The sequence below is a fragment of the Cnephaeus nilssonii genome (assembly GCF_951640355.1).
Source record: "Cnephaeus nilssonii genome assembly, chromosome: 12".
Lineage (NCBI taxonomy): Eukaryota > Metazoa > Chordata > Mammalia > Chiroptera > Vespertilionidae > Cnephaeus > Cnephaeus nilssonii.
The window spans coordinates 34,835,122-34,851,248 of NC_137083.1; the positions used below are offsets into that span (position 1 = coordinate 34,835,122).

Consider the following 16,127-nt stretch of genomic DNA (forward strand, 5'->3'; position numbering starts at 1 on the left):
AGTGGATATATTCCTAGAGATGAACGTGAGGGAAGAGGAATTTGTGGTGAGGTCATTTTGTATCGAACACAGGAGAATGGCTTTGCCTGTGAAACCACTGGGAGGAAGAAGTTCAAGCACATTGCCTGCCATGGATTTTTTCCCTTAACTGAGAGGGCACCTTGGGGAGTGAAAGTGGGCAGGAGAATGGGGCATAATCCCTTGTCAATCAGAGCTCCAGGTAACTAGATTAATGATATTTACTGAGAGGAAGAGGATAGTACTGAAGTGTTTTTAGCATGATATCCCTGGCTAAGGGTATCTATGAAAAATAGAACCCAGGATCAATGAAGCAAAAACCCCCTGAAAAATGTCCATACGTGATATAACTCTCTGGTTAATAAATTGGAGCTAGTTCATAGTTTAAATAGTCCGGCTATACAAGGAGCCCCTCAAACCTCTTATTGAGACTTCTTTTCATCTGGGCCAGAGGGGTGTCTCCAACATGGTACTGAAGGACCTGTCTATGTTTTCAAGAGCTGCCATAGAGAACGCCACAGACTGGATAGCTTAAACTACAGAAATGAATTTCCTCATAGTTCTGGGGGTCAGAAGTTCAAGATCAAGCTGCCAGTAGAGTCCGTTTCACCTGAGTTCTCTTTCCTTGGCTTGCAATAGCCACCTTCTTGCTGCCTCTTCGCATAGTCACCTCTGTGTGTGCAGACCCCTGGTGTCTCTTCCTCTTTTTATAAGGACAGATGTCCCTAAACTAACTGCCCCAGCTTAACTTAATCACCTGGTTGAAGTTCTTATCTTCAGACCCTATTCATTCTGAGATACTGGGGTTGGGACTTTAATATATGAATTTCACGGGGACACAATTCAGCCCATAATAACATCTGGGCACCACCCTTCCATGTCCAGATGTTTTTCTGCTTCTGATGAACCTTTAGAAACTTTAGCTTGCCTGACCCCATGTGTTACCTCGCCACTTAGTCTGTAGCTCTCAAAAAAGTGATCAGAAAAGACAGTCATTTTGTTTCATTTGTACATAAACGCATTATTCATCACACAGCCATTGTGATGGTTGCGAACAAAATATGATCTTTGATGTCGCAAAAGAGAAAGTCGTAAATTCAGTACAGATTTGTCATATCTAAGTTTCTTTGTTTAGGAACAGTAACTTTTATGCTTAAATCATGTAGGAGATGTCAGAATGAATGCTGCATCATTTCCTAGTGACTGTTGTTTCCAGTGCTGTTTTTTGGTTACAGAAAGGAAGCCTGCTGTTAGGCAAAGCTCAGATGCAAGCATTATGTAGCTGTTTTCCCACTAATCCAGTTATATGTTTTGACAGAAGTAAGTGGTAGATGATAGGAGCAGCAATTCAATTATAGCATGTTCTGCTTTACAGGCAAAATTTCAAATGTTGACACGGGAGTGGAATTTGTTTACGAAAGTGAGGGAATTTGACGTTTTAGGAATAAAGTTGTGAGCTAGTGGATAATGAAAGGAAAATGTATGCTGATTATGGGCAATATGTGAAAAGTTAGCAACTGAACAAGGTTGTCATATATTTCCATAAGATCACATATCTCCTTACTTAAGAATTAGCGGCAAATATCAAGATTGTATTAAGGTTCCTTGAGTGCATTTTCTTCCAGACAGCTTTTATAATTCATGTGCATTAAAAAAAAATGCTGTCTTTGAGTAGTCATCAGAAAGAAATAATCAAAATATAATTCCTTGTAATATCTTTGCCATTAGTTGTAAGAGACAATTTTTTTTTAACCCTCACCCAAGGGTATGTTTTCATTGATTTTAGAGAGAGATGAAGGGGAAGAGAGGGAGAGAGAAACATCAATTGGTTGTCTCCCATACAGGCCCTGACCACCGGCAATTGAAGCCCCAACCTAGGTATGTGCCCTGACCTGGAATCAACCCTTTGGTGTATGGGATGATGCTCCAACCAACTGGCCAGGGCTGAGAAACTTGTTTTTTAAAGTAAACTCTCCACTTCACCTAGATTGTGGTCAGTAAACAACAGTTTTAGGAGTGACAATCTCTAAATGTAGTGCAAAATGTGGAGTGAGGAACCACCGCCACGTAGGAGCTGGGGAAGGGATGATCTTGACCTGATGGCTACATTAGTAAGGCTCACCTCTTATTAAGTGACCTACTTCCCACTCTTCTCAAACCTGCCTCTTGGATGTACTCATTGAATTGCATGGGGATTGTGCATAACCTTTGAAACGAATAGTTCCATGACCTTGTACAAGTTATGTGAGGCTTATGAATCTGTTCCTTCCTCTTTGAAAAGGACAGATCATATTTAACTTGTCAAAAAGCTGTTGAGCACTACATGCAAAACGCTTATTTTTGGCAATTGTTATTATTACCATCATATTCTTCTAATACTTTTCTACCAACTGCTGGGAGACAGTTCTTCATGAATATGTCACATTTCTTCCAGACTAAGCATTAACAGCCAATCTGCTCAGCTTGATGTACATTCCAGGCGAGTGAAGGGAGAGCTGTCTTCTCCCCCAGAAGAGGCCGAGTAGTGAAGATATGGTCTCCCTTTGATGAGGATGATGGGCTGCCTGCCAGCAGCCCCTTGTAAGATCAGGGGCTTCCTCATGTGGGATCTCTTGCCTGAAACTCATCTATGGCCAGTGCAATGACCTCTGGCCCTTCTCTTATCCCCTGTGGGAACTGGGTTTTGGGTGCAAATAGGTCTCAGTCTGGTTACTACTGCCTTTTGTCTCTCACCAGAGGACTTGTATTTTGGGGGCTAGTATCTCTGAAACGGTAGAAGACTAACTCCTTTTCTTAAAAGTAGGGTGAAATCTCACACACTTCCCGGTTCTTGACCTGATAGTTTAACACCAACTAATGTCAGTGGGGGTTTGTTGAAATCTGCAATTGCACTGCATCTGCAAGAGAGACACAATTTGGATTGTTCCTTTTCCTATGAGCTTAGAACTTTTGTTTTTTTCCTTTTAAAATATGCCTCATGGTTTTCTCAGTTTAGGAACTTTTCTGCATATGATAATGAGCACAGTTGTCAGTTGTTGCACAATTTAAATTTAAAAGTTATTTTTACACCCTTCCAAAGCAGGCCCTCATTTTGCCAGTGCTCGAGTAAAAGAAAAGCTATTTGGCATGCCACTGCAGTTTTGTGACAAATGAATTCTGGGAGAGTAATTTCATTTCACGTCTTATAAAATAGTCATCCATTTAGATTTCAGGAAAATTGTATGTTGATTCATATCTCATTTATGTCAACAAATAAGAATATTATAGTTTATACCCTTGATTCTCACAGTGGGGCTTGTGGCCAAGCAGCATGAGCAGCACCTGGCAGATGGTTAGAAATGCAGAATAACAAACCCTGCCCCTGATCTAAGGATCCAGTATCTGCAGTTAGCAAGTCTCCCAAGTGATTCCTCAGCAGTGGAAAAACCAGAGAATTGGGGCTCATCAGGGAGGCACATTTTGCAGAGACCAGTGGGCATCTGTCTGGGGCTTGTTGTAACTAATCATGCTTATTCATGATTTAGATTTTAAGATCTTGGTACTTCATAGAATTACTAATACAATGGATGTTTATGAATGTTTTTATTTTGTAGCCTTTTGCTTTTGGGAGGGTGAAATTAAAAAAAAAAACAGGAAGAAGGAGTAAAATTAAGCTCATTAAAAAAAACTGAAATTCCCTCTTTTAGATACTTTTAAAGGTAAAGATGGGTGCTTTAAGAAATTGTCTTCATTTAAATTACACACAGAAGAAATTGAAGACTGTGAAGGAAAGACTGAAATAAAGGAGAAATTTAGGGATTATATAACAAGACAAGTAATCAAGGTTATTTAGTTTAAAAAAAAGTGATTGATAGAGGATAACTTAATTGCTTTGGAAGTATAAGGAAAGTTTATAAGAAGGTGTGGACAAGCATGGTAAATATTTTTCCATTAATTATAAGGTGAAAGAAAGATGGCTTTGGTACTTAAAAATTAGTTGCACTTGGAGTTTTAGAAATAAGAAAGTAATACTTAAAGTGAGGCAGAGGGAATATTTCTAAAACTGAGCTATTGTTTTTAAAATAAAAGTTATTAACTTACTGGGGCTTGAAGGACTAGGTAAAGATTCCACGCCCAATAAGCACAGATGTATGTCATTACATGTTGGGTAAAATTTTTCAAAGTACATTTATTCATTTAATTTTAAGTAAAGGCAAAGATTGGCTAGGGCTAACCTGACCTATAGCCTTAGGCTAGCTCACAGTTATTTTCATTAAATTAGACTATCATATTTGCTATTTAATTATTTAGCAGGCTTTAAGAGAAATTAAAATATGAAGTGATAGTATAAGGTAGTTATTTGCAAATATATAGACATAAGCCTTAATTTTTGAATAGCAAAATCCCATTTCAGCAAATTCTTGGTCATAAATTCCATTGTAAGGGGCTTTGTTATAGTGACAATTTGCATGTTACGTTCTCGTCTAAATTTCAGATACAAATATTGCCATTTGCTTTCCCTCACTTTTCTAGTATTATATGATTCATGTTTATTGTACCCTTTAAAATATATTCCCCAAATGTTTTTCACTCCTCATGAAATCTCTACTGCTTAACCCTTTGGTCTGTTGATAGGTATCTATTTATTATTTTTATTAATTTATGCCATATCAAAAGTACAAATTTTTTGGATGTGTATATTTCAAATTTGTATTTTGATCCCAATGAAACTGAATTAGATTGAATATAATTCCTTCAAATCTAGTTGGTATTTTTTTGTTGATCCCAGATGCTATTTCATGTTTAAAGGAACTTATTGGTAATGTTAATAACCTTATATCAAAATGCAAATAGAATACAGTAAAATGACACTTGGGACTTATGCTGAAATTTATTTACTCTTTCAACAAAGGTAGGTAGACTGAATTTTGAGTATGTTATGATTTAAGTTAATTGGAATATTTGTTTTAAAATGAAAACATCAACATTTTTGATGGACCACCATAATTATAGGCAAACAGAAATTTTGTCTTGGTAATGTTATCAACATTTTTATTATTTCATTATAATAGTTGCCATTTTCTTTCGACATACAGAATTTATTATTCCTATTTATTTATGTAATTCTTTTTCTGATAGTTAAAATGATCAGATCTAGCTCTGGCTGGTGTGGTTCAGTTGGTTGGAGCATTGTCCTGTACACCAAAAGGGGGTGGCTTCAATTCCTGCTCAGGACACACACCTAGATTGCAGGTTCCATCACCAGTTAGGGGAGCATACAGGAGGCAACCAATTCATGTTTCTCTCTCACCTTAATGTTTCTCTCTTCTTTTCTCTCTTTTCTCTCTCCTTTACTGCCTCCCCCTCACCCTCTCTCTCCCTCCTGGTCTCTCTAAAAAATAAAAACATATCTTCTGGTGAGAGTTAAAAAAAATATTAGATTTAATTACCTGTTTTTATAATTTGAGGCGCTTTCCCTTTTATTTCAGAAAGGAGGAACCTAAAGCTCAGAACAGAGAATTTAATAAAATGTGGCTATTGATGCTTATTAGTAGCAGTACCTGAACTAGTTCTGCTTTTCCTAAATTAAAAAGTGGAAAATTTTTTATCAAAATTTATTTTTTTATACAGTAGAACCAAGAAACCACAAAACAGCAGCCAGTGTTTCGGGACAGTAATATCAATTTGAGGACAAAAGTGTTCAAATCCCAGAGTGCCATTAGCAAAGATATTCCCATTGTCTCCAACTATGGGTGACCACATCTTCTGGTTTTCCCAGAATAGAGATTAATAATAGAATTAAAATCAAATTTACATCATTAGCAAAACTCACAAATTACCTAGTAGTACCTTTTTTTAAAATATATTTTTATTGATTTTAGAGAGGAAGGAAGAGGGAGAGAGAGAGATAGAAACATCAATGATGAGAGAGAATCACTGATTGGCTGCCTCCCGCACACACCCCCATTGGGGATCGAGCCTGCAACCCAGGCATGTGCCCTTGACCGGAATCGAAGCTGGGACCCTTCAGTCCACAGGCTGACACTCTATCCACCAAGCCAAACCGGCTAGGGCCCTAGTAGTACTTTTAATAATATATTTAGTATCTGTATTTTTTTTAAAAAGGAAAGAATACATGAGATATATGTAGAATAGTTGAAATGGAAATAGTTATAAATGTGGGATTAATAATTCTTTCTGGAATGAAAAGCTTACTCATGTTAATATGTTAGTTTTTCTCAAGTTGATTGGTAAATGCAACTTTAATTTTACAAAAAAAAGTTCCAAAGTTCAGTAGGAAGACAACTGAGCAAAAAGTGACAGGGTATGGCAGCTTCCTCTTCTGGTATATATTGAAAATGATTTGACACCATAGACAAGAGTGTGTCAGGTGTTTGGGTTAGAAGTAGAGCTCTGACTCTTAGTTGCTGCATGATTCTAAGCCTCATTTTCTCAACGTTATAATGAAAATCATATTAAAAATAAAACCATAAGCTTGGTGAAGGTCAATTGAATTAATACATGTAAAGTGCTTAGCTTGGCACAATTGTTATCCTCAATATATTTTGGCTAATATCTTTATTAATATACAGATAAGTTGGTGAAATGATAAAAAGAGTAAAGGGACTAAAAATACTAGAAATGTATCTAAGTCTTAATTTATTATAAATAATGGATCATAAACCAATAATTATTCCAAAAAAAAGGAAAATTGGCTATTTGAGAAAACACACAGCTAAATGTAATTGTCACCTCATACTTTTGGGGGAAATAAATTCCAACATGACTGAATGCTGAAATGTAAAATAAGTAACCAAAACCATCAAATACTAGTAAAGACAATAAATGAATATTTTCCTGATTGGTTTATGGTTTTCTAAGCATAAAATTACTTTAAGAAGTCATAATAAATGGGTAAAAATTAAAAACTAATCAACAAAATGAAAAAAATAGGATTTATATTTTAATAGATTATATGAAAATTAATACATGAGAAAAATTTTACTTCTTAGCCATCAAGGAAATTTAAGTAATTAAATGTTGAATTATCCTCTTTACTTATAATTTAGCAATTAAAGTATTAAGTGCTTATGAAAGTAAAGTAAGATTTGTATACATATTATTGTAAATTGATTCAGTATTTCTGGAAAGTAATTTGGCAATAGATAAAGAACCTTAAAGGGATTCTTAACTGGGAATTTGAATGTATGTGTATTTATATCAGCTATTTTCTTTGGATTTTGTCACAATTTTATTTATTATATTTTCTAGTTTACAAACATCCTATTAAAAATAGAAAAATCAACATAAATAAACCGTCTTTTTAATAGGAATAAAAGTTAACCAATATTTTCAAGATCATAAGTTTGTGTTCACTTTCCTTTTATTTTTTTCCTGCATTGCCCTCTGGTGTCCAAAATATGGATAGCTTCTGTTACCATAATTTGTAATTGTGCTTACTTAATATGCAAAATTGCATTATTTACACTATATAATTTAGGTAATTCATTTAAATGAATTATTCTATTTAATTTAAATTATGTAAAGAAGTTTACTCATATTGTATAATTAAAAAAATACCCATGTTCCAAAGCAGGCCAGTCTGGATTTGAGTTCTTGTTTTTGCTGATCAACTGCACAGCTTGAGCCCACACTTTTCCTCTATTTCTTTTACATGTAAAAAAGAGAGATAAAAGATCATTAGAACATGTTCTAAGGAATAATTTATATACAGAACAAATTTTCAAAAATTAAGGAATTATAAATGATGTTCAGTTTTCCCATTAGAGAATGCTTTATGACAAAGTACCCTAAAGTAATTCTGACTTTACAGGAGTTTAGAATCCATGGATGAGGTAAAGGAGTGGAAATGAAAGAATGCTGAGTGGTCAGACACATATTAAGTGGGCCACTTCTCTTTCTCTGCTGTTCTAAGTGGAAGAATATTCCCTTTGGGGCTTTACTTTTAGTTCTTCATGTTTTAGGGTAAACTCTGTGATCCCACCAACCTTTCACAGGGAAACTTGGTGTTCCACGAAGGTGTATTACAGGCACCATTCCTGGACACGGTTACTTTCCAGGATCTTGATGTTCTCTGACTGTTGGTGTATATCAAGGCCATGCCAACATTTTATGGTTTGTATCCCAGGTTAATCCAATGGGCAGAGATCTGCTCTCAGGAATATTTTTTGGAATGGTTTATTTAGTAGAGGGCACAGAACAGAAATAGATACAGCCCTCACAAAACCAAGAGTTTAGGATACCTCATTTGAGAAATTAAGAGTTTGCTTTGGACCTAGAGTATCTTTTATTTTTATTTTTTTGATGTGTGTACTTGACTGTGATGTTTAATAGGAAGGTTCTTTGAAATTTACTCGTCATGGTTATTTCAGAGAATGTCTTTAAATATTAAACTAATGTTTGAGGGACCCTTGTAACATCTGTTAGTGAACTTTATTGAAAGTTCAATAAGCTGGTATCATTTATCTGAATCTCATGCATCTAGGTATATTTTCTGATTTTGCTATTGATTATACTAATGTTTTTACTAAAATAATTTTTTTAAAGGATAGAGTTGTAATTGATTTAACATCTGTGTGCTGGCATCTACTTTATGGTAGGTGTTTTACACTCATTTTCATTTGACTATTTTAATAGTGTCTGTTTGGAAAGACTACTTATGTTTATGAATGGAGAAATATAAACACACATTACACAGGTAAAATATAGTCACTACACTAATAGGTTTATATCTTGATTATTGATCAGCATTTTGGACCATCTTCTAATTTTCTTAAATTCCCATTCATATATTCAGTGAATATTTACAGTATACCTATTATATACCGAACATTGAGGATGCAATGGTAGGATGGCCATTTTCTTTGGCCATGTGGAAGAGTCATTCAAGATGCCATACAAAGAAATATGAAATGATAACTAAGATAGGTTCTATAAAAAATAAATCTAGGCCTAAGGAAGCTTATTGTGGCATGATTTGTCCCAGTCAGGGAAAGTCATGAAAGCCTTTGCTAAGGAAACAACGTGGAGGTAAGTGGGATAACCAAGTGTAGAGGAGAGACAGAGTGCTGTAGGCAGAAGGAACAGGATACGTGAAAGAGAAATGAAAGAACGTCCAAGTGCCAGAGCACAGATGCAAAGTCCCTCATGATTTCCCAACAGATGCTCACATTACCCCACACCCTTTCCCTGTCTCGGATGCTCACAGAGATTTTGCTCAGCAGTTCTAAAAGGGACCTACTTGCTTGGATTTTGGGGGATCAGGAAAGGAATCGGTGTGATGTTAGCTTGAATATCTGACTCTGTCGGGTTAGTTAAGGATACATCTTTAAAGAAGTATTTTATTAATAGATGACAAAAGCAGGGCTCCTTAAATCTATTTTCACTCACCATATACTATTTCAAAGTTTTACACAGTTATGTTACTAAACTTTTGCCTTACGGTTTTTAATATGCATGTGGTTTATATATTAAACATGTGATTTATAAAATAAAATCTAGGCACGTGTTACTGAAGACTACAATTTTAGTTCATGAAAATAAACCTGGTTTATTTTTCTGTTCTAAAAGTAGATGAATATCAGATGTCTGTGAAATGTATACTTATCTAATTTAGACTTTTTAAATGTATTATCCCTTTCCTTGGGAGAATAAGAATTTCCATAGGGACTTAAATGTTGGAAGTTAGTTCTTTCTTGCATTATTTATGAGTTTTATTATGAATATAATTGTAGTCTTTCTGATGTACACCACTGAATTTATATTTAATGAATTAAATTTACATTTAATCAGTTTGTGTTAAAGTGATTTAATGAGATGTTTCACTTTTCTGTTTAAAAGCAGGTCAAGGCCAATCAGAAGACTCAGGTCTATACATTATTCAATACTCATTTTCTGCATAACATAATTTTATGATGTGTGGTTTAACTAAGTCAGTTAATAACATTTCCTATAACTATACCTAATAATTCTCTACAGTTAAACATTTTGCTATTAATATATTGGCAAATTATTATTTTACTTTCTAACATGGAAATTCTCATTCTTTTAAAAAAATACTTATTTTAAATGGTCTTTTAGAAGAATTGAGACACACACACACACACACACACACACACACACACTCACACACACTCACACACTCACATAGAGAAACATTGATGTGAGAGAGAAAATTGATCGGTCACACCCTGATTGGGGATCAAATCCAAAACCTAGGTATGTGCCCTGACGGGGAATCGAACTGCCATCTTTGGTTTAAAGGATGGCACTTCAACCAACTGAGCCACACCAGCCACAGCCTCACATTCTTTTATTTTCAAAATGAAACATGTAGATTAAGATTGTGTCATATTATCAAAGATTGGAAAGTAATGAACTAGGCAGTGGGAGTTAAAACATTCAAATTTATAGACAACAGTAAAATATATTGGAAGTTTATTCTCATATATATGATGAACCTGAAAGTAGTGTTCAATGTTAAGGTAAGAACTCAAAGTACCTGTGCAGGATATTTTACTTGTTATTTAATATCCACTTCCTCCAAACCATCTCTTCTCTTACTTTACCCTGATGACCTTGTTTCATTGTTCACTGGGGACAAAAGACACAGACAGTAACTGTCATCTGTTCAACACCCAATCTACACACCCCAATTATCTGTGTGCGCCCCCATTATCTGTGCTCGGCTCCCACTCTTCTTTCCTAGAACAGGGAGTCAACACGTTTTCTTGAAGGATCATTGTTATAGCTGCCGGCTGTATTCCCTCCTTCCCCACCTTCACAAGAACTTTATTTTTTACCTCTTTTCTACAGGGTGTTCCAAAAAATGTATACACATTTTAACAGCTGATTCTATTACATTTTGAAAATGAAATATAGCTTAATAAGCACTGCCTTTATAATTATTCAAAATGTGTGCACATTTTTTGGGACACCCTAATTTCCTACATCTTTTTTTTCTACCTTTTCTCTTTAGTATCAATCCTCTCTTGCTCTAGTGACCCTTCATTTTAAAGAAGCCCTTCCTTGACCCCAGATTCGTGCTTACAGGTACTGCCCTCTCTTGCTTCTCTGCTTCCCACCCGGGGCGCTTTGAAGGTAATCCTCTGTACATGCTCCACCTCCCATTGTTCTTCCGCGCACTCCACTGGGGTCAGCCTGGACAGCCTGTTCAGCCCCATCTTCTCTGTCTCCGAGCCGCAATGTCATCTTCTTGAGACTCTCTTTCTCTCTCATCATCCAAGACAGTCCAATCCTCTCGTTTCTTTCTTGTCTCCATGGGAACATAACTCTTACTCAGTTTTCTCAAGGGTGCTTCCCCTACTTTTAGTTTATATGGTTTTAAACCCAATTTCTATGCTGAAGGTGTTTTTTTGTTTGTTTTTTTAACTTTAACCAAGACTTCTTTTAAATGTTCTGATTTATTGACATCTCCATTTGCATATCTCACTTGTATTGAAAACTCACCCTCACTAGCACGCTGTGTTTCTCTTCCCTGTAAGTCCTCTAGCTACTCCTCCAGCTCTCCAGCCACCCAGATGCCCTTGTCAGAATCTGACAATCATTCAACATACCACAGTCTCACTAAACCACATACCCAATCCACCACCACATTCTATTGATTCTTCCTCCAAAATAGACCTGGAATCCCTTCTTTTCTGATCATTCCCACAAATAATAAAGCCAATTTCTATGTTCAGCTTGGTTATGGCAACAGCCTTTTAATTATTCCCCTCCTTTAAATGTTGTTCACCTTAAATATATTTTCCAAACAACAGCTAGTGTGATCTCTTAAAATTCTAGATTATACTAGTTAGAATTTGGCTTGAAATCTTTCTATGGTGTTTCATTTGACAAAAGAAAACCCCAATTATTCAGCATTTCCCTTAGGCCTTGCATGATCTAGCCCCTTTCTCCTTCCCTGAACCCATTTTATGTCATTTGTCTTCATATGTGACTGAGCTAAACTTCTCTTATATTTATATTTCCCTAAAAGGCTCCTCCATCCCCACATCACCCCCCACATCAGGGCCTTCTTGCATGTTGTTCTACTTGCCTGGAATGTTCTTTCTCAATAGTCTTCAGTAAACCATTTCTCTGGAATAACAGGAAATGCCATTTTTCAGGGAAATTTCCCCCCTAACTGCTCACAATTCAAATTAGGACACCACCCTCCCACCCCTGATAATGTCTCCTAGAGCATAATACTATATTTCCTTTTCAGAAGTAATCATAATTTATTATACTACATTAAGAGGTGATGTGGGAATAGTTAAAATCTCAGACTCTTCTGCCACAGTGCTAGTCTGAATTCTTACTCTATCACTTATTTGCCACTATGGACAAATTATTTCATTTTTCTATGTTTAAGTTTCTTCAGGGATAATAGTAACACTAATCATAGGACATTTTCCAAGAGGAGTGATAAATATATAGAGAGTACATAGTAAATGCTGCACATAGTAAATGCCGTATAAGTGTTTACACGCATACAAACGTGTGTATATGTGCAAGCCCAGTTTACATACTGTCTGGAGGCACAAACTATCACCTGCCATAATTCTTAACATACAACATGGCTAGTTAATGTTTGCTTAATGGATTGATGAAAACTGCAGTGTCCTTATAACCAGGCTTCATTAATCTTCAGAGGAAAAAGAATGATGCATTATATTTATAAGAATATACTAGTATAATTACTTTTAAAATTTGTGTTTTGGCTTGTTATCCACCTATTAAAATCATTTAATTATGTTTTTGATCTGAGTATTTTCAAGCCTTCAGCTGGCCAGCCCCCTACCTTTTAGCAAGTAGGGTAGGGTTTATTATCCTAATTTTGCAGATGTGACCATCTAAACCCCAGGAGCCTGAGGGACTTACACAAATAGTGGAGTTAATAAATGACAGGACGATCCTACTCATCTCAGTATTCTGGATCTTATTGCAGTTACTCCTATTGTTCTTTTCTTTTTGGGAAATATCCAATGAATTATGTGAATACCTTTAATAGTGCTTGGTGAAATTGGTGATCATGTTTACATTCTCAATTTGGGGCACGTATGGTTGGAGTTTATCCTCTACTCTTACTGCCTCTTTGTTGATCAGGGACACATCCCTTACAGCAGTAATTCTCAGCAGTGTTCTCTTGCCTTTTGTTGCCTCCAGATTTCACTGAATTCTGCATAGAACCTCTATAGTGATAGTTCTAAAAAGCTACCGGGTGTTTTTGACACTTTCAGATTTCCTGTTTTAATCCCCATAGCAAGACTCTACTCTCAAATTTCAAAATGATTAAACCTCTCTTCCTTTAACTCAGTGTACTATTTTTCCATCTAGCTTTTCCTTATGAGGCACAAGTAAAATACTCAGTTTCTCCCTTATGCTTCATAGGCATCATCATATCATTTCTGGATTCTGAATACATTTCATTATCTATTGGGGTTCTTTTCTTTCTTTTTTTTTTGTCAGAATGCTCATAAAATTTGAAAGCTGGAAAGGACTGTATATAACTCAAATCTCAAATTTATAATCAGGGAAACCAAGCTTCGGGAGGTAAGTGACAGGCTCAGAGTTCCAATATAACTTCAGGGCTTAGGTGAAAATTACTACTTGATCCTTAGTATACTTTTGTTACCAATCTATTCTACCTTTTTTTTTTTTTTTTTTTTTTTTTTTTTAAGAGAAAGGAATCCACTGGGATTGAGAAGTACAAACAAATTCAAAGAAAATTACATGGTTGATTTAAAGTTCATTTATATGTTCACTATTTTATCTTTTTCAGTTTAACAGCAACGCCCAGGATGTAAGCTGTTTTCAGCACCTTGTACAAGCAAATGTAAGAAACAAGAAAGTACTAAAAGATGCCGTGAATAACATCACAGCAAAAGGGATTACAGATTATAAGAAGGGCTTTAGCTTTGCTTTTGAACAGCTGCTTAATGTAAGTAGCAATACCATGCCCTTTTCTCTTTCATTATTGAATTGCAGTTGCTGAATTTCAATATCCTGAGAGTTAAAGCTACCTAGGGTTAGATAACAGTGCTCTTTTTCATTTGTTTAGAAAGTGGATGTGTCCAGGCAGTAGAAATCTTTGAACTACTTTTATTTTTTTAAATTCAAATTCAAAAGGTATACAAAATGCATATTTTCTTGTCCTTTTAGATCTTCTATCAGATTTTCAAAATATGTTTAAAAACATATTTATAAGGTAATTTAATTTTGCATAAGCCCTTAAAACTTAATTGGCATAATTAGAATATCATTTATTTTTCCTTCTATCAATTGCTGCATTATTTATTTGGAAATTTGTTTTAATCATCAAATGGTTAGTGGAAAGATTTTAGTTTTAAACATCTACTTTGGGTATTGTAATTGTTCCTAAATGTACAGAAAGGTCAAAATGGTAGACAGTACGTTGAGAGGGAAGATAAGTCCCAAGCAGGAATTCCTCAGGGAAGATTCCCCTGAACTAATCACCCATCCATGTCTACAGTGAGACTATTGGACGCTGGCAGCCTACTGCCTGACACTGTGGACTGTATTTTCAAATGGCTGTGCCATCTTTTTCATTCTGAACTAGTTGAGAGCAGGAGTTGTCATTCAGTTCTGTATCTCTCAAGAGACAGTGTTTTCACTATGTTTGAGAGTGAGGACCTAACCGCTCTGTACCTTGGTTTCTTCACTTATACAGTGGAGGTCACCATCACATGTACATCAGATGGTTGTGGACATGGTTGTTTACAGTATCTGACACATAGTAATCCTCATGTGTAATGTAAGCTGTTGGGCTGGTATTGGAGTTAAGATCATGATTACTATAATTAACAACTAGTACATGGCTGGTACAGATTCAGCACATAATTCCTAATGTATTTGCTGAATCAGAAAAGCCCTTACAGGTCGTCTTTTTCTTCAAATTTGACTTTGTTGTTCCCTAAGTGAATCTTCTAAACAGTTTTTGAGATGTCTGATCAGTTGGTTCATTCATTTGTTCATTTGGCCAATATTTGTGAGTGTCGCACAATTTCCTGTCACAGTGCCAGAGCTGGAATTATAGGAATAATCCAGACCATCTGCTCTTGAGAAGCTCCAGCATGCACTAAATCGTTATCCCAGTACAATGAGTTAGGGCCATCATGGGGCATTCCGAGTGTGTTTCTGGAGCAGCCTGGAGGAGGAACTCAACTTACCCAAAGGGGATCGGGAAGGTGTGGCCTTTCCTTGAAAACAGGATTTTGAGCAGTGAGTAGAATCTAGGTAGGTAGCCAAGAGAGGGGAAATCATTTAAGATAAAAAGAACTGCATGGACACATGCCAGACTACATGGAACCTTGCGGGAATTGCAGGCTGTTTGGCCATGGCTGGGGCATAGCAATATAGGAGCAGGATGGAAACGGAAAGACCATGAATTGTCAGTTAATGACGTGTTTAGGAGCCAACAAAATGGCAATGGTATGGAAATGACATGTTCTAACTAGTGTTTGAGGTTAAGCTATGGTGGAAATCCTGGTGTTGGAATAGTAGTGAAGAGACGTTAGGAGTGGCAGGGTAACTGGACCAGGGAAAGAGGTTGGTGAGTGGCAAGAGGGACTTGGGTGACTCTAAGTTCTTTTGACGAGATTCCTAAGTAGATAATGGCACAGGAATCTAGATAGAGGGAAGGTGAGGGTAGAAAGAGCTCAGTTTCAGTTATGTTGACTGTTAGATAAGCAAGTGAGGAGACGGAAAGGCAAAGCAGGCAAGGCAAAGCAGGTCAGCACTGCAGTTTGAAGGGAAGTTATATTTGGTAAAAATGCATGTTTGTTAAATGATGTATGTTCACTAACAAAAATATGAAAACTTAAAACTTTGAAATTCAAATGTAATTGGCCATTAGATTCAGATATATTCTTTCTGTAGAAAAGGAATATAATTGTTTAAACTAATAATTATTTATCTCTTGAGTCAGTAATCGAGTTTTCGAGATTCACAGGTTCATTATTCTTCTCAGTGTTGTTCATTTAGCTGGCTTCCTTCCCTCTTATTCAGGTTTCACTTGTGCAATGCTAAGGTGTCTCAAGCCTAATGTACAGTTTCAGAGGCAGTCTCATTAGAGAGGCCACATTAAC

General features: G+C 36.0%; 1 protein-coding gene across 4 annotated transcripts in view; it reads left to right on the forward strand.

The window, feature by feature from the left end:
- CACNA2D1 (calcium voltage-gated channel auxiliary subunit alpha2delta 1) overlaps nt 1-16,127 on the forward strand; it is a 379,039-nt gene that overhangs the window by 279,727 nt on the left and 83,185 nt on the right. For all 4 annotated transcript variants that reach the window (XM_079785391.1, XM_079785388.1, XM_079785389.1 and 1 more), the window contains exon 11: nt 13,802-13,960. In XM_079785391.1, the coding sequence (XP_079641517.1) occupies nt 13,802-13,960 (159 nt within the window). The remainder of the gene's footprint in view (nt 1-13,801; nt 13,961-16,127) is intronic.